General features: G+C 46.7%; 5 protein-coding genes across 5 annotated transcripts; 3 read left to right on the top strand and 2 right to left on the bottom strand.

Annotated features, from left to right (window-relative positions):
- Positions 1-214: 214 nt before the first annotated feature.
- Positions 215-2,873, bottom strand: cfap210 (cilia and flagella associated protein 210). The gene is made up of 9 exons (XM_029136589.3): positions 2,712-2,873; positions 2,275-2,471; positions 1,992-2,165; positions 1,691-1,896; positions 1,467-1,623; positions 1,235-1,374; positions 971-1,163; positions 704-868; positions 215-624 (listed from the first exon to the last, which is right to left on the bottom strand). Exons 1-9 carry the CDS (start codon positions 2,758-2,760, stop codon positions 271-273), a joined length of 1,635 nt encoding a protein of 544 aa, XP_028992422.1. The 5' UTR covers positions 2,761-2,873; the 3' UTR covers positions 215-270.
- Positions 2,874-3,609: 736 nt separating this feature from the next.
- On the top strand, positions 3,610-7,770 carry phgdh (phosphoglycerate dehydrogenase). The gene is made up of 11 exons (XM_029137662.3): positions 3,610-3,927; positions 4,913-5,064; positions 5,140-5,205; positions 5,279-5,333; positions 5,493-5,591; positions 5,669-5,801; positions 5,888-6,036; positions 6,112-6,264; positions 6,599-6,737; positions 6,876-7,229; positions 7,372-7,770. Exons 1-11 carry the CDS (start codon positions 3,790-3,792, stop codon positions 7,524-7,526), a joined length of 1,593 nt encoding a protein of 530 aa, XP_028993495.1. The 5' UTR covers positions 3,610-3,789; the 3' UTR covers positions 7,527-7,770.
- Positions 7,771-8,582: 812 nt separating this feature from the next.
- klhl23 (kelch-like family member 23) lies at positions 8,583-11,200 on the top strand. Its single transcript, XM_029136030.3, has 4 exons — positions 8,583-8,777; positions 8,994-10,223; positions 10,358-10,510; positions 10,585-11,200. Exons 1-4 carry the CDS (start codon positions 8,681-8,683, stop codon positions 10,893-10,895), a joined length of 1,791 nt encoding a protein of 596 aa, XP_028991863.1. The 5' UTR covers positions 8,583-8,680; the 3' UTR covers positions 10,896-11,200.
- Positions 11,201-11,342: 142 nt separating this feature from the next.
- ssb (small RNA binding exonuclease protection factor La) lies at positions 11,343-15,100 on the top strand. The gene is made up of 12 exons (XM_029136031.3): positions 11,343-11,484; positions 12,449-12,549; positions 12,632-12,735; positions 12,843-13,017; positions 13,180-13,287; positions 13,370-13,473; positions 13,609-13,680; positions 13,764-13,806; positions 13,894-14,034; positions 14,108-14,294; positions 14,395-14,514; positions 14,613-15,100. Exons 2-12 carry the CDS (start codon positions 12,490-12,492, stop codon positions 14,690-14,692), a joined length of 1,194 nt encoding a protein of 397 aa, XP_028991864.1. The 5' UTR covers positions 11,343-11,484; positions 12,449-12,489; the 3' UTR covers positions 14,693-15,100.
- On the bottom strand, positions 14,712-16,658 carry mettl5 (methyltransferase 5, N6-adenosine). The gene is made up of 7 exons (XM_029136032.3): positions 16,410-16,658; positions 16,216-16,330; positions 15,955-16,139; positions 15,559-15,641; positions 15,317-15,368; positions 15,184-15,233; positions 14,712-14,826 (listed from the first exon to the last, which is right to left on the bottom strand). Exons 1-7 carry the CDS (start codon positions 16,507-16,509, stop codon positions 14,785-14,787), a joined length of 627 nt encoding a protein of 208 aa, XP_028991865.1. The 5' UTR covers positions 16,510-16,658; the 3' UTR covers positions 14,712-14,784.
- Between the last annotated feature and the right edge of the window lie 398 nt (positions 16,659-17,056).

Below are 17,056 nucleotides of genomic sequence, written 5' to 3'. Positions count from 1 at the left end.
TTAACATTTTAATTGGTTTTTAATCTGAAATGACCATTACGCAGTTAGTCACGATGCAAATGATTCCTTTTCCGTTAGCATCAACAATTACAGTAATAAACTTAGTAATCATAAGCATTAGAACATTCTTGCTAAAGTGAAATAACTCCATTTTAATTTGTAAGGTAAACATTGAAATGCACCAAAAACAAAATGATGAATCATAGAAGTCATGTCTGATGAATGTAGGCAAATGTTTATTGGGCACAAACAAGCGTGAAATGCCGGGTTTCACCACGTGAATCCAAGTCTCCTCTTTGCCTCTTGAATGTCCACGGCTTCATTGAGCTTCTTCATGTTCTGGGTGGCCTCACACACGTACGTGGGCATCTGAGCGCCGCTGCGGTCCTGGACCAGGTAGCTGGGCCTGACGCCGCTGAAAACGGGCCCGAGGCCTCCCCCGACCCCCTCCCTGGCAGCTTTGCACAGCGGGAGCACGTTCCGCTCGGCCTCAGCCGCCGCGTCGATGACGAGCCGTGAGTAACGCTGAAAGCGCTCCTCCTCCTCGGCCAAAAGCTCTGCGTTCTTTGCTTGGAATTCCTGCTCATCTCTTCTCTGCTGCTGGTTCTTGGCCAGTTTCGCCGCCTGTATTTGAAAATACAACAGCCAGAAGTTCTATTGAGTTCTATATGTGCTGACTTGGTGTGTGTGTGCAGTTCTCTACCATTAGTGTGACGTTGAAGTCCTGTAATCCTCTTTCTTCATCTCTGATCTTTTGTGCCTTCAGTTGTTGCTTTTCAGTGAATATTCTATCAGCCTCCTTCTTGGCCTGAAATGTGTCTCTTGACGTCTGTTGCTCCATCTTCTCCGTCTGCTCCTTCTCTTGTTTCTGATGAAATTGTGACATTCGGCAACAGATATCAGCCATAAACGTGACGGGTACTTGTAAATGCTCCAGCTATAGTAACACCACCATAACATGCCCTGTTACCATTAATTCTCTGTGCACAGCGATGGCCTTCATCATCGCCGCCCTCTTCTCCTCCTCGTCCCTTCGCTGCTGCGCCTCCTTGGCCTCCTGCTCCTGCACCGCCTTCAGGATCCTCTGCTCCTCGCTCACCGTCTGCTCACGCTGTTTAACCGCCAGCTGGGTAACGATCCTCTCCCTGTGACTCTGGGCCTCTCTGGGGAATAAAACACCTCCGCTTTAAATGTTGTGTTTGACATTGGGTTTATAATATTTACTGAGACTCACCTGAACAACTCCGTTTCCTTCTCTTTCCTCAGTTTCATCATTTTTTGTTTCGCCGCTAAGAAACGCTTCCTCTGCTCCTCCTCAGCTTGCTGCTTTTGCACCTCTGCTGCTTTTATGAGATCTCTGTTGCTGAGATGCTCCTGTCAACGCAGGCAACATGTATAAAGCTTAATCTCTGCTTTGAAATCATCATAGGACACACATCAAGCCCATTTAGTGAAAGCAGATGTACCAGGTGAGTCTGCATCAGGTTCCTCTTCTGCTCGGCTTGTTTGTCTTCCTCCATTATTTGCTCCCACTGATAGAGCTCCTGGAGACGCTGGATTTCCTCTCCGTCCTTCTTCATCTCTCTCTTTTGTCGCTGTCTCTCTTCCTCATTTTCCTTGATCCTAAAATATAGATATTCATATAGGAATAGGAAGTAGTGGTGATGAATGTTAATTAATGCAGACATACTGTTTCATGATGTCTTCCGCTAGACTCTGTCTGTGGAGCTTTGTCTGCTGGGCCTTTTCCTGCTCCTGTCTCAGCGCTTCCTCCTCCCTTGCTTTGACCATAGCCGTGTAGTCTTTGTCCACCTCCTTATAAGCACTTTTTATCCTTTGCTTTAGCTCAATCTGAGCCTCCCTCTCCTTCAGAACCTCTGTCAGCATGAGTGCACGCTGTGGACGCAGCAGTAATCGATCATTAACCAAAGCCTCAGATGTGGCGTAAAGCCCGCAGTTCAAAACAGACACCGTAACGCTGTCATACTGACATGTAACCCTTTGACTCGGTCGGTTTGATAGTACAGCTGAGTTTTGGCTTTTTCGATGGCTTCTCTCCGCTTCTCTTCCCTGTATTTGGCTTCTTCTACATCAATCTGTTTCCGTTTCCCCTCCTCGATCTCTTCGCGGATCTTCCTCGCCTCCAGCTTCTTCTGCCTTTGACCCTTTCAGAAAGAGAAGCTTACTGTGCTTCGCCTGCAGCACACGTATAGTAGCCAAGCACATCGAACACCAAACAATGCGTTGAAAGGCAGGATAAAAAAGGGAACCTACTGCGATGGTGTTGGACCACAGCTTCACCACCTCCTTCGACTGCAGGTGCAGGTCCTCCCTCTGTTTCGCTGCCTCTCGCGTCCTCTCTTTGTTTTTATCCACCTTGTTTAGTTCGTCTTGGATCCTCAGCCAGTCTGCTTTGGTTAAGACAGTGACCTGTCGCAGGTCAGGCAGCAGGTTCGATCTGGCTCCTTCAGCTGAAGACGGTTTACACGTGTGGGTTGTTACACAAAGACACCCGGACAGACTGGATTGTGTTTGTTAACATCAACAAACATGTCAATTAAAGTTAATTATTAGTATTCCAGTTTAAAGCTCATGATACGTTATCAAAACTACTGCAGCTACTTGTTGAGTCCAAAGGATTTAAACATCATTAAACCCTTCATCTTATAACCAAAGTTATTATTCCCCAAAACTCTTTCCTCAGCTCTCACCACTTTTACTGGAACCTCTCCGTCGCCCGTACTGGACCACCGATGTCATTTCTGTTGGAGATATTCGTGCTTTATAACAGCAAATTGAACCAAATCACATTAATCACTTCAGATAGCTAACGTTCGCCTTGTTCCAATCAGCCGTGTCTCTGCGTTTGTTGCGTTGTATCCAGGCAACGGTTGAACCGACCTACCATCGGTTGCCGGCAGGGGGCGCTGTTAAATATTGTATACGCATATGAATTGTTCTGACTAAAAATGTTGGAATACGCTTTCCTCAAGCAACAGCTGAACGCGAGCGTGCCTATTTGTTTTGCTTATAATAATTTTGGAATAATTTCTGTGAAAAACTTAAATCTAGTTTCAAAATGTTCATCTTGAATTCACACACGGAGAGTGCGAGACGTCGGGTCCTTTTAGCAGGTTAATCTGGATTTGTGACGTGACAAAAATGCATTTCAGTCGTTTCATAATTGATTCCGTGTGATGCTCTTTTTTAACTGAATTGAAAAACGCATCTGACAACATCTAGTTGCACAGACATACAGACACACAATACAAAGACAAATCATGCTTGGGGATATACTTAAATACTAAGATTACTGTGGTACACATCTCAAATACATTAAAAATAGATACTGAAAGTGAAAGCAATCATTATATTCCAATTCATTCGTTTAATAGAAACATCACTCATCAACATCTTTACAGACTAACGCACAAAGCCAGACTGAAATGATGACTGCCTTGTAGATTTACCAATATGCTGGCTGTTTTAAGTACATTATTAACCAATTCCACTGTAGTTGCACTAACTCGTCTTAGTTTCGTCTAAATGTTTCGTCTAACGTGCTCTACTACTTCTAGGTGATCTCCGGTATTCATCAGAGCCGGTTTCCAGCGCGTCGAGTCGCGTCATAGCGGCGGAGGCGGGTTTCCTCTGGAAGGGGCCGGCTTTACGCGCAGGCGACCATTCAAAAGCAACAGAGGGAAAGCTGCTGCGTGTCCATCACTCCGCCGAGGCATCGACCATTCAACGCACTGGTTGCCCACCAAATAGCCCCCTCGCAGAGAAAAGATGGCCCCGATCTGCGTCAAGACCGTTCTGATCAGCGAGAGCGTGGATCCGCGCTGCCGGGCGATCCTGGAGGAGAACGGCATCCGAGTGACGGAGAAGCAGAACATGACAAAGGATGCGTTGATCGCGGAGATCCGGGTACGAGCTGCACTTTTCCTTTTACCACACTGTTGCTTTCGCGTGCGGCGGCTGCCTTTTATCCCTGCGCCACACGCATCTTTGCGCCAACCTTGGTCCCCCGTGATTCGTGGCACCGGGGGAGGTGCTCGCTCGCGTAGACAGACGGGTTCGTCGCGCAGAGTTAAATGAAAGCTGCGTGCTTTCCATTTCACTATTAGCGCTCACATGATGATCTGAGAATCTGGCCCGTCGAACCGGGGCTGAGTTGAGACAATTGATTTTTAGCTTGGTACCGCCCCTCGCAGGCTGATGCAACTCATCCCCGACTTTGCCGGTGCCTCAGACCGGTTCTCCCATCGCAATTTGTCATCTGAATGCATTCAGCACAAACAAGTACTGGATGATGAACCTGTCTGCGGTGAGCGAGTTAGATCTACTGGATTAAAAGTCTGACAACAATCCACTGTTCCCGTCCCAGCCTTGACTGTGCATCGGTCACCCTTTGCTCAGCTGCAGTAGAGTTATGATTGAGGGTGATGTAGCGTCATCGACCCCCTTCAAACCCAGCATCTGTCAGTAGCAATTTAACAGTAGCCATCAAGACATGATCATTAACACCGAGGTTTTATTCAGACTCAGACACAGGCTTCGCTTTTGTTATTTATGTTGATTTTTATTTGATTTGACTGCAATCATTATTCAAATAACCTCAATAGTTTCCTCTACAAAACAACGTCCACGTCTGCATCTCATTGCCGCTAAAGGCTCTTTATTGTATCATCCGCACCAACAGCAACTTCATATTTAGCATCTTTGCAGTAACAAACCTCCTCAGCCACAAACTGAGCTGCATTGCGTTGCCATGGTTACGCTACAGCAGAGATCAGGACTTCTCTTGTCAATGAGCTACTTTAGTCGTTATTCGTGCTGAAATCCATATACGCCACTGATCCTGGACTCACTTTGGATGAATAACACAAAAACGCCTTCCTCACCCGCGCAGGACTACGACGGCCTCGTGGTCAGGTCCGCAACCAAGGTGACGGCGGAGGTGATCCACGCGGCACAGAACCTCAAAATCATCGGCAGAGCGGGCACCGGCGTGGACAACGTGGACGTGGACGCCGCCACCCGGAAGGGCATCATCGTGATGAAGTAGGCCTCGCTCGCGCCCGCGCACGCTTCTCTGGGCGCGCCGTCCGAGCGCTAACTGTCGGCTGTTCCCCGCAGCACGCCGAGCGGCAACACCATCAGCGCCGCCGAGCTGACGTGCGCCCTGCTGATGAGCCTCTCCAGGTGAGAGCGGCGCCGCTGGCGGTGGCCCGCGTCCTCCGACTTGCCGTCCCTCAATGTGTAAATGTGCTTTCAGAAATGTGCCGCAGGCCGCGATGTCGATGAAGCAGGGCAACTGGGACCGCAAGAAGGTGGGTCTGCGCGTGGGCCTGTGTTTGCCCGCAGCACACGGAGCCATTACTGTCGCATGGTCGAGCCCTTTGCTCGTCCACTCGGCAGTAATGCGATGTTACACTCTGATCCGGGCACTTCTGGCCCTCACAGGCGGCCTCCTGTTCCTACTTTTGCAGTTCATGGGGGCAGAGCTGTACGGGAAAGTGCTCGGAATACTCGGACTCGGACGGATAGGAAAAGAAGTGGCGTCCAGGATGCAGTCGTTTGGCATGAAGGTGGGCGAGACTACGCTACACTGCGCAGTGCATTCAAACGGAGCTAAATTGATGATTTAAATACATTTCCTTGGCAGACTATTGGCTATGACCCAATCACCCCGCCTGAAGTGTCTGCCAGCTGGGGGGTGGAGCAGATGCAGCTGGAGGAGCTGTGGCCTCAGTGTGACTACATCACTGTCCACACTCCCCTCATGCCGTCTACCGTCGGTGAGTCTCCCTGACCTTTTTACTGACGGGCATTTTTAGCCGATCGCAGTCTCTACAACGCCTGTTTTTTTTTTTTTGTGCTTCAGGTCTTCTCAACGACGAGTCCTTCGCCAAATGCAAGAGAGGAGTGAAGGTGGTGAACTGCGCCCGGGGGGGCATCATTGACGAGGACGCCCTCCTCAGAGCGCTGGAGTCGGGACAGTGCGGAGGAGCGGGACTGGACGTCTTCGTTGAGGCAAGCGCACGGGCCCGTCCGGAGCGGCGGCGGTGCCGCTGGTCGCGTCCTAACCTGTTTGTCATCCGGCCGCAGGAGCCGCCCACGAATCGCTCGCTGGTGGACCATCCGAACGTCATTAGCTGCCCCCACCTGGGAGCCAGCACCAAGGAGGCGCAGGCGCGGTGCGGGGAGGACATCGCCCTCCAGGTGGTGGATATGGTGAAGGGGAAGAACCTGGTCGGAGCGGTAGGTTCTGTTGCGAAGCCTCTTTCCCCCCTCCGTCCATGGCCTGATGGAGCCACTAGGTCATACAGGCCCCAAGAGTTCAGAGTTTAGCGCTCAGCTGATACGTTTATGATGGCTCAGATGTGTGTCTGGTCGAGGCGCTGGACAGTCGATTTTCAGGGTTAGAACCAAAGCCACAGAGATGAGATAGTGCAGAGGTCTGAGATCTACATGCTGGTTTGCTTGTACACACTCATAGGCTATGTTGTACTGATTGTGGTGCTGGGCTCCATCAGTAGCTGTGTGGGCTTCTGTAGATTCAGCAGATGAAGCTCACGCGCGCGTTCCTCTGCAGGTTAACGCGCAGGTTCTGGCCAACGCGTTCTGCCAGGAGTCCCACCAGTTGATCAAACTGGGAGAGGCGGTGGGCGCTGTACTGAAATCATGCGCCGCTGGAAAGGGACCACTGAGCCAGGTCCAAATCACCACTCAAGGTAAAAGCGCTCTCATCCTGCTTTTTACCCAGCTACTTGACTCATAGGCAAAACAGAGGAGTTCTCCCTCTAGTGGTGTGACCGTGAAACAGCTTGGGAAAGAATAAACCTACTGTACGATGCTTTTCTGCAAACCAGGCGACGCCATGAAGTCCTCCACTGGCTACGTGACCTCCGCGGTGCTGGTGGGGCTGCTGGATAACAAATCCGGCTCCTGCCCCAACCTGGTGAACGTGCTGAGCCTGGCCCAGGAGTCCGGGATCACGGTGAACCAGGCCCACGGCGCGTCCGACGCGGCCGCCGGCGCCGCGTGCCGGGTGGAGGTCGTGGCCGCCGACGGCGGGCGCTACCGGGCCGCCGGGGCGGTTCAGGGCGGCGCGCCCGTGCTGCTGGAGCTGAGCGGCAGCGCCTTCCGGCAGCCGGTGTCGCTCACGGGGAATCTGCTGTTCTTCAAGGCCTCCGCCTGCCCTCAGCTCCTGTCCTCAGTGGCCGGTAGGATCAGGATAGCAGCAAAGCCTGAACGCTACGATTCTCCAGGCTATAAAGATGTGAAGTGGTGCTGATTTATGACTGTGGGACTAAATAGCAGTTTACACTGAGGCTGGTTTTCTCTTTTCGGTTGTTCTTTGTTTAGGTCTTCTGGCCACAGAGGGAGCGGAGATCGAGTCCTTCACCTCTCCCATAGACCGCACTGGAGAGCTGTGGTACTGTGTGGGGCTGTCGTCCCCCCTGCGAGACCTCGGTGCCTTGAAGACTTTGGTTAAGGACGCAGCACAAGTCGCCCTTTGAAAGACAAAAGCAGCTGCACAGACACCCAACATGAAGAAACCTTAACGTCGTCAAGTCTTATAATAATGCTCTTAGAGTTTACAGCTAACAACTCTAGACGTCACTTGAACACTTGAAGCTTCAAACTTGTATTTTGATAACGTTCCTGCTAAACGAGACGTTTCCGTGTCGCGTACTGTTCGGTTTTGCTGTTTGACGTGGATTTAGAATAAAACGCACAAAAAAGCAACGTGTAACATTTTAAGCGCCGGCTGCTGACTGTTGCTTTTACTGTTTCTCAAATACCTGCTCGGCTGAACAGGCGCCGACTCGTCCCTTCAGAACACGGTCCAAAAGCTGTGGAGTAACTGTTCAAGTAAAAAAAAAAAAATAACACCAAGGTACTGGATCACGTTACTGGGAACAACTGTTGGCAAGTAACGGTTTGTGATGCAAATCAAACTCATAAAAGATGATGCATCACAATTTATACAACTCAATAAAACCCTGTATGTTACTTAAACCACCAATATTAGTTAGGAAAACTGCAAAGTGATGACGTATGCATGCTGTCTTACGTAGTACTGGCTGTCAAATACATGCAGGCTAGTGGAGGAAAAGTGCAAAACCCTGTGAAATCCTTTGGATTAGAAATCTGGGAAAGCACCTTGTAGCTCCTTATAACTGAGTCCATGCGCACTGGGGCCGATAATCCTTGTTAGGATTAGTTCGAGCACCGGCCGCAGTAGAACTGGGTTCACAATGCCGTGGTAACCATGGCAACCACAGCAACGAGGGGGGAACGCGAGTGGTGAACAGCGGCTGCTCGCTGGCTTCATTGAAGGCGATGCTCATTTGTGTAAGATTTGTATTCTGTTAGTGACGCCGCTCCGCCTGTTGGACTCCACTGGCGCGCGCAGCGGGAGCGCGCGTCACGGGACCCGGGGATGGGGGGGGGGGGGTAAATTTAGGATCGGGGAGAGAAACGAGCGGCGGTGGGTGCTTCCATTAGGTGGTCGCTTGGCTTTGTCAAGGACCTGCCGGTGGAGACTTGAGCGTAGCGCTGTGGGAGAGGAGGGGGAGGAGGGGGAGGAGGAGGGGGACGGACGCTGCACACAAATACCAAAATAGGATAGAGCTGCCTCCACCGTCCTGCCAGAGCTAAATTGAGGTTCATGTGTTGGGAGAGGAGCGTTCAACCAGGGGACGCGGTCGACTGTTGTTGTTGTTGTTTTTGTTGGACAACATCGATTTATGCAAACAGGCTGAGAGGTACGTGTACATTACTACATATATTTGAATACCCAAACAGGCTGAGAGGTACGTGTACATTACTACATATATTTGAATACCCAAACAGGCTGAGAGGTACGTGTACATTACTACATATATTTGAATACACATACGATGCGAATGGAACACTGATTTGCTGAACGTTTTGCCGCCTAGCCATGAATTCACGTGCTCCCACGTCTCTGTTTTATTCAGATAAGATGTCACATGAACAAAGCGAAATCTACACGCACGACTTCTTGGACGCCGAGCATCCGGCGGAGCTGCTGGACGCGCTCCGGCGCTTTTACGCCAGCGGCCTGTTCGCAGACGTCTCGCTGCAATGTGACGAGTCCGGACAGGTGTTCCGCTGCCACAAGGCGCTGCTGGCGGCCCGCAGCTCCTACTTTAAAGTCATGTTCACGGCCGACATGCGCGAGCGCACCCACGGCGTCGTCAAGCTGCGCGGGCTCCACTGCGGGGTCCTCGGCGCGCTCGTGGACTACGTGTACACGGCGCAGGTGCGCATCACCGAGGCGAACGTGCAGAGCCTGCTGGAGGCTGCGGACCTGCTGCAGTTCGCCCCCGTCAAGCGCGCGTGCGAGGAGTTCCTCGTGCGCCTCCTGGACGTGGACAACTGCCTGGGGATGCACGCTTTCGCTCAGCTGCACTTGTGTCCCGGGCTGGAGAGGGAGGCGCGCCGCGTGATGCTGAGCAGGTTCCCGGAGCTCATTCGGCAGGAGGAGTTCGTGGAGCTGGACTGTGAGAGGGTGAAGTCGGTTTTGGCCGCCCAGAGCCGGACGGTGCAGCGGGACGAAGTGCTGATCGATGCCGTGGACAAGTGGGTGACTTATGACTTGAAGAATCGAGTTCACCTCGCCGGCGATCTGCTGAGCTCCATCCAGCTGGACCTGGACGAGCTTTACTTCAAGGCCAGTTTAGACGCGCACGCGCACCGCCTGCTCAGCAGCGAGGGCAAATTCAAATCCATGGTCACCCGGGCTGCACGCTCCGGGGGCAAGGGCGCGGCTGCAGGCGGGAAAATGCCCCCCAGCATGTACATCATCGGCGGATACTACTGGCATCCTCTCAGTGAAGTCCACGTGTGGGATCCTGTCAGCAACACGTGGGTGCAGGGGAGCGACATGCCCGATCCTGCCAGAGAGAGCTACAGCGTCAGTTTGCTGGGAGCCAACATCTACGTGGCCGGTGGCTACAGGACCCACACGGTTGAGGCTCTGGACACGGTTCTGATTTATAACTGCGACTATGACCACTGGAGCGAGGGCTGCCCCATGATTACAGCCAGGTACTACCATTGCTCTGTGGCTTTGCATGGCTGCATTTACGCCATTGGAGGCTACACAGGAGGAGCTCCGGTGCGAGACGCGGAATTTTACGATCCCTTGAAAAAGAAATGGTCCCCTGTGGCCAAAATGATTCAAGGTATGCAAAATACAGGGTTATGGTTACGTGAATGAATGAATAAAGATAAACACAGTCATTCCATGTTTACTCAGCCATTTAAAGACATGATTGATTGATGAAACTATACATATCACTCCTGTTTCCCTTTGAAGGTGTAGGAAATGCCACAGCCTGTGTAATGGGAGATAAAATCTATGTGACTGGAGGCCACTATGGATACAGAGGAAGCTGCACCTATGAAAAAATCCAGGTCTACAGGCCAGATGTCAATGAGTGGAGTATCGTTACCATAAGTCCCAATCCAGGTATGAGCAAAAGGAAAAACCAGCGCGAGAGCACGATAGATGCCCGTTACTAATTCTAAATGTTCCGCTTTCAGAATATGGCCTCTGCTCGGTGTCCCTCAACAACAAGCTGTATTTGGTGGGTGGGCAGACGACCATCGCGGACTGCTACGACACAGAGAGAGACGAGTGGAGCTCCGTATCCACGATGAAGGAGAGGAGGATGGAGTGTGGGGCTGTGGTTATAAACGGCTGTATTTACGTCACGGGGGGGTACTCCTACTCAAAAGGGACCTATCTGCAGAGCTTTGAGAAGTATGACCCTGAGCTGGACTCATGGGAGATAGTGGGCAGCCTTCCCAGCCCGGCCAGATCACATGGATGCGTTTGTGTCCACGGTGTTTAGTGCCAGCTCCCGAGTCGCAGGTCATTATTTATTGTCTTGTTGTGCCAAATTAATCTAATGGTATTCAGTGCACATTCCAGGAGCGCTAACACTTTTTTTGCACTTTTTTTTTAAAGTCCACATTTGCCAAGTATGTCACGATACCTCAGGATGACAGTGACAGTTTTACTCACTTTTATTCTTATTTTTATACACACACACACACACACACACACACACACACACACACACACACACACACACACACACACACACACACACACACACACAATGCTGGTGTTTCATTAAATAAATTGTTACATCTGTTATTTGTTCCTTCCTGTAAAAATCCTACTGTAAAGTTGAGTATTGCTAAGTTAGGTCATGGCCGAAATAAACCAAAGAAGAAGAAGACTTTGCTAGGTTACAGCGCCACCTCGCGGCCCGACATTGGACACATTTAGTGCAGTAGCAGAAGTGAGAAAAGGAGACCGCGAACGCCGCACGCTTCTTTTGGTCCTCCTTGGGATCCGTAGCACGCAGTTTCACAACGTGCGAGCACAGTAGTGATTAAACAGTATAACTGCCGCTAGCAAAGACTCAGCGTTTTGTAAGTATGAACTACGTTCTTAACTTAACTACGTGTGTTAAGTAGCGTTTGTCTCTTTTTAAACACCCCGTAATTCTGATGGGTAAAACGTCGCATTAGTTCGATATTGCCGTCCTGTTTGTTTGAAAAGCTAGACACGATGAAAACGACTGTCTCAACAAACGTGATTTTTTTGCCAATCTTAATTTTACACTATTGTCACTATTCACTATTGAATAAACTGCGTTATTAACTTGGGTAGATCCTTAAAACAAATTAAGTGAAATATTTTAGCGAATGATCAGACAGCCTGGCTGGATTCCAGCTGCATATAATTTCAGCTAGCATTTAGCCTCCAGGCTAGCTGCAGCGGCATGGTGTATGTATGCAGCGGCACGAGCCAGTGTTCTGTGCCTGTCAGTGTTTCATGCTCGTTTGCTTTCAGATGGTTGGCTAGATTTGTTTTACGGTGTCAAGATGTACCCAATCTCTGTAATGTTTTGGGGACCATATAATTTTAAGTTGCTTTATTATAAGTATAGCCTAAATTAATCAGTGTCACAAACCAAAAAGACACACTACACTATTTTGGTGGCTCACTGTGAAGTGTTGTGTGTAGGATTTTGCTGTTTATTACATACATATTTTATAAACCAGTTACTGACTTTACAATAGCTAAAATGCATATTAAAATATGGCAAAGCTTGTGGTAATGTCTTCAGTGGCTTTTTTTTCTCCAACAAACAGATCATAAATCAACAGTTTTAGTTGTTGAATTTTACAGAGAAGGTTTCACAACAATAATGATAAATAAACTCTACTAAACATTAAGCCAATTTTCATTTAGCAGAATTGCGGTTGTTTACTGTAGGCTGACTTCAAGATGTTTTTGGTTCACAAATCTAAATAGAATGAGCTACAGAAACGTTTTGTTTTGCTCATGAGTGTTTGTTTTGTTTTTTGTGTTGCTCATGGGCTCATGTAGGTGTTGGACATTTGGGTTGCTGTTTGCAAAATAGAACAATCATGGCAGAAAATCAAGAAGAGATGTCTCCAATTGAAATGAAAGTGGCCCGACAAATAGAGGTACTTTATACCTTTTGTATTCATATTTTGCAAGAGTCTATTCCATTTACCTTCTAACTTGTTTATTTATCTTCACTGCTAGTATTACTTTGGGGATCATAATCTTCCAAGGGACAAGTTTCTCAAAGAACAACTGCAGCTTGATGATGGCTGGGTGCCTTTGGAGACAATGCTTAAATTCAACAGGTTTGTCAGACTTGGGTAAATGTTTGGGGTGCTGTAATAGCATCAGGTCAAAGTTCTGTTTATATTTAATTTAATTCAGCATTAGACACATTTTTTTCTTTCCACAGACTGAAGTCTTTAACTACAGAGAGCAGCATCATTGTTGCATCTCTGCAGAAATCAAAAACTGGCCTTCTGGAACTCAGTGAAGACAAGACAAAAGTCAGGAGGTCTCTAAACAAACCCCTGCCCGAAGTGAATGATGAATACAAGGATGCTCTTAAACACAAATCGGTGTACATTGTATGTCCTTTTTCATACTGAAATCCACATTTTAAGTTCTTGTATTTTGAGAGTTGTTTTTAATTGGTATTAGTCATAAAATATAGCTTTGCCATATTAATACACTTTACACAAGCTTTATGTCTTGATTCGTGATGGGTTTTTTTTTTCTTGGTAATCTAGAAAGGTTTTCCTCTCAACATTACCCTTGATGAAATTCTGGAGTGGCTAAATGACAAAGGTGCCATAGAAAATATTCAGATGAGGAGAAACCTGCAAAGGCAATTCAAAGTAAGATTTGTGCTTTTAGTAACTTTGAAATCAACATTTACCATCAGCTTTGTGGATGTTTCATCATGATTTCTCTTCACAGGGATCAGTGTTCATCTGCTTTGACACAGAAGAGTCGTCCAAAAAGTTCCTAGAACGCTCAGACATAAAAACCTTCAAGGACAATGAAATGCTTGTGCTATCCAGGTACGTTAGCTACCAGGTAACCCCATGTGTTTTTAGACTGGAACAAATTTTTTACCTGAATTAGGCATGCAGGCTGTTTTCTATTATTTTCTGCAATACAGTAATCTTCTAATCTAATTATGGTTTTGCATTCAGAGAGGACTATCATGCAAAAAAAGCAGAAGAGCGAAAACAGTTCAAAGCGGAGACGAAAGCAAAGGCTAGACAGTAAGTACAAGTGACTGTCTTACCCTAAAGTAATGTAGTGTACTTTATCAAAATATAATCATGTCTCCCAAAAACATTTTTAGAGAAAAGGCGCAACAGCAGAAAGATGTAGAAGAAAAAGAAATGGCAAGTATTAAGAATCTAACATTTTGTCATTTGAATAAACCTGCAGGATGAAGCCAACTCATTAATAATGTGTCATTTCCTTTACAGGGTCTGCTTTTGGATGAACAGACTGGTTGCTTGTTAAAGTTTTCAGGAGAACTTGTTAATGTATCAAGAGAGGACTTTCATCAGTTGTTCTCTGGGCATGGAAAGATAAAGTGGGTCGACTTCACAAGAGGAGCCAAAGAGGTAAAGATCCACAGTTAAGTTTCAACCTCAGAGTGAAGAAATGTGACGTCATTGAGTTTTTTTTTTCCAAAAGGGAACCCTCCTTTTTGATGGAAATGCTAAGGAAGCATTTGACAAGGCGGTAGAGGCAAACGGAGGGGAATTAAAAATAAAAGACAACAGTGTAGCATGGCAGGTGCTCGAAGGAGAGGAGGAGAAGGAGGTGTTGAAGAAAATCATTGAGGCTCAGCAAGAATCTTACAGCAGATCCAGGGGCAGAGGTAACCTATATTATATGCATACGGAATATTCTATTATCAGCAAACTGTAATAAGCATTAATTTGCAGTATTATTTAGTACTTATTTGCTTTGTCTTAAAGGTGGTAGAGGAAGATCAGGTGGCAGAGGAAGGGGAAGAGGAAGAGGTGGCCGAGATCAAGGCAAGAGTCGATACCAAGGAAAGAAGACAAAATTTGAAAGTGAAGATGAGGAGGATGATGGTAAATTTGACTTTGTTTATCACTTCATATGTTGTACTGATGGTAGGATAAGTTTTGTAATATTTGTACCTTTTTTTTTAACCATGATTTTCTTTTAGGTCCTGCAGCCCCAAAGAGAGAACTAGAAGATGCCGAGGGCCCTGCAGCAAAAATTGCTAAAACTGAAAATGGATCTTAGTCACAAGATTAGACAGAAATCTTTTTTTTGGAAAACATTTATTATAAACAGTGAAAAAACAGAGGCAACTTAAATCCATTCCAGTCAAAGCTTCAGGCTTTGGAGAATCGTATGAAGTCCACCTGGATATCAACCTAAAGAACAAAGCTTGGTGTCAGATTTCAGTCCTTTTGAGTCCCTGTATATTTTGCCTCTCTCATTATTTGTGTACTTGCGTTGCTCTTAACTTTTTTTATCATATTCACCATGAAGACAGTAATTTAATTTCACCAGGAGGACATTAGGGTTAGTTTTGTAAGATGTGTGACAGCTGCGGTGTGTGTGCCACACTGAGTGATGAGAACATTAGCTTTGCTATTTTTTAGGTTTGCAAATGTGGATAGCAAATAAAAGATTTGTAAAGATGAATTTAGGTTGTCTTTGTGTGAATGTGTTTTCTTATACCGCTTGAGACATACTGGAAGTGTGCATTATGCAGCACATAAACTTACCGATTTCTTTTTGTGGAATTTATAAGATGCTGGCAGGTCATATCTTAACTCTTGGAAAAAGGACATTGTCAGGCTTTCAATAAAGTAATAGCTGAAAAAAATCTCCTGCATTTCCTTGTTACTGTATTTATACCTGCTATCACTTCCATTTTTACTCCCCAGTCATTGGCCTTCTTTTGTATGTGCTGTGATGAAATAAGCAGTAAAAGATTAAATATTAAACTTTTAAAGCCAGAAATGCAAAATGTGCTTAAGGTCGACTTAAACGGTTATGTTACATGTCATTAATACTAATGACCGGACTTATTTCAAAGACGAGCTGGAAACCTTTTGTTTTGCCACAGAAGTTGGATTAGATACAGAAACTGAACTTACCTCTCGTGTTGATGTTTTATGAAGAGAGTAAACTGCTGTCTTTGCCATTGTTAAAGCAGCTCTTAGGAACTTCATGTCCATTCCTTCAAATGAAGAATAACAGTAAACTGACAGGATCAGACCCATGTCCTCTGAGTCATTCTCATTACCAGTTTCCCAAATAGTAAACGTTTCTCAGTAATCTCAGAATCAATCATTACGGTGAAGAAAAGGGGTTCAGTGTCAGATGCTATGGTTTGAAGTGCAGCATTGAATATTTTGAGACTTGCACAGTTAAGGTGACCAGACAGTAAGGAGTCTCTGGTCCTCTGTTGTACTGCTGTTATGCATTTATTTTGTGTGTAACAGTTTAGGTTTCAGCATTAAAATCATTGGCCTGAGTGACTGAGTACTCACCTTGGTTGTGTTTTGTCCCAAATGGTGGATTCATGATTACAGTGTCGAACCTTTGGGAATAAGCATCAGCTTCCAGAGAACACAGATCGCACTGGACCAGATCCACGTTAGCAACCTCAAATTCATCCGCGTTTCTTCTGAAAATGTTCAGCGCTTCGTCGTCAATGTCAAAGCCAACGCACAAACTGCGGAGTGGAGAGAGCAAAGAGTGAGACATGGGGCTCACATGAGTGTACGGCTGTGCTCCGACGTATGTCTTACCCAGCGTCAAGCATGGCAGCCCCAATGCTGAGGACTCCGCAGCCACATCCCAGATCTGCCACTAGTTTACCCTCAATGTCATCAAACGTAGTCTGTACCGTGTAAAGCATGCATGCTGTGGGAAGAGTCAAAAGTTAACCAGATCATTTCGCACCACCATAAGGCTCTCAAATTTCCCCAAGCGGTTTTCTCACCTGCGATATGTGGACTGGTTGGATACTGCTCGAGAAGGATTTTGGGGTTTTCAAATACGTCCACGTCCTGCAGGCAACTCTCTAACTCTTTGAGTTTCATCTCTACTAGCTGTGATGTACCAAAAAAAATATAAACTGTACAATGTCGATGTTAGTTATAATGGCCATGAGTGAACATTTTAAGATCTACAGTAGACGTCGCAACGACTTGTGCATCAAACAAAACAATCCGGTGTTGCCCCGATACTTGTGAAGGCATAGTTCCTTTTTTAACCATCGATTTTCAAACAATTAAGTACATCGTTTACTTTATTATAAGATTAGACTGACGGTTCAATTGAGAAGGAGAGCTTTCAAAACATTTTGGTTTAATGGTCAATTAATGTCTATTGGTGGTGCACCGAACACCAATCACTCAATATATATTCACTCTATAGCCGTGCAAATTGAGTAAATTACTGATCTTGCCCTTAACTTTTGTTTGATTTGTTTCTGACAGTTTGCTTTTAGAAAATTACCACTGACTTTGTAGTTTAATTCAGAGTGATCTAACATCCTCAGTGTGTGGGCAAATATTTTGTCAGGACCAAAAATGATGTCGATGTCTACATTTATTTTATCTCCATCTCTATTCTATCACTATTTAT

The sequence above is a fragment of the Betta splendens genome, chromosome 21, assembly GCF_900634795.4.
Source record: "Betta splendens chromosome 21, fBetSpl5.4, whole genome shotgun sequence".
In the NCBI taxonomy this organism is placed as follows: Eukaryota; Metazoa; Chordata; class Actinopteri; order Anabantiformes; family Osphronemidae; genus Betta; species Betta splendens.
The sequence above is the reverse complement of the archived record's forward strand: the minus strand, read 5'-3'. Positions and strand labels throughout refer to the sequence as shown.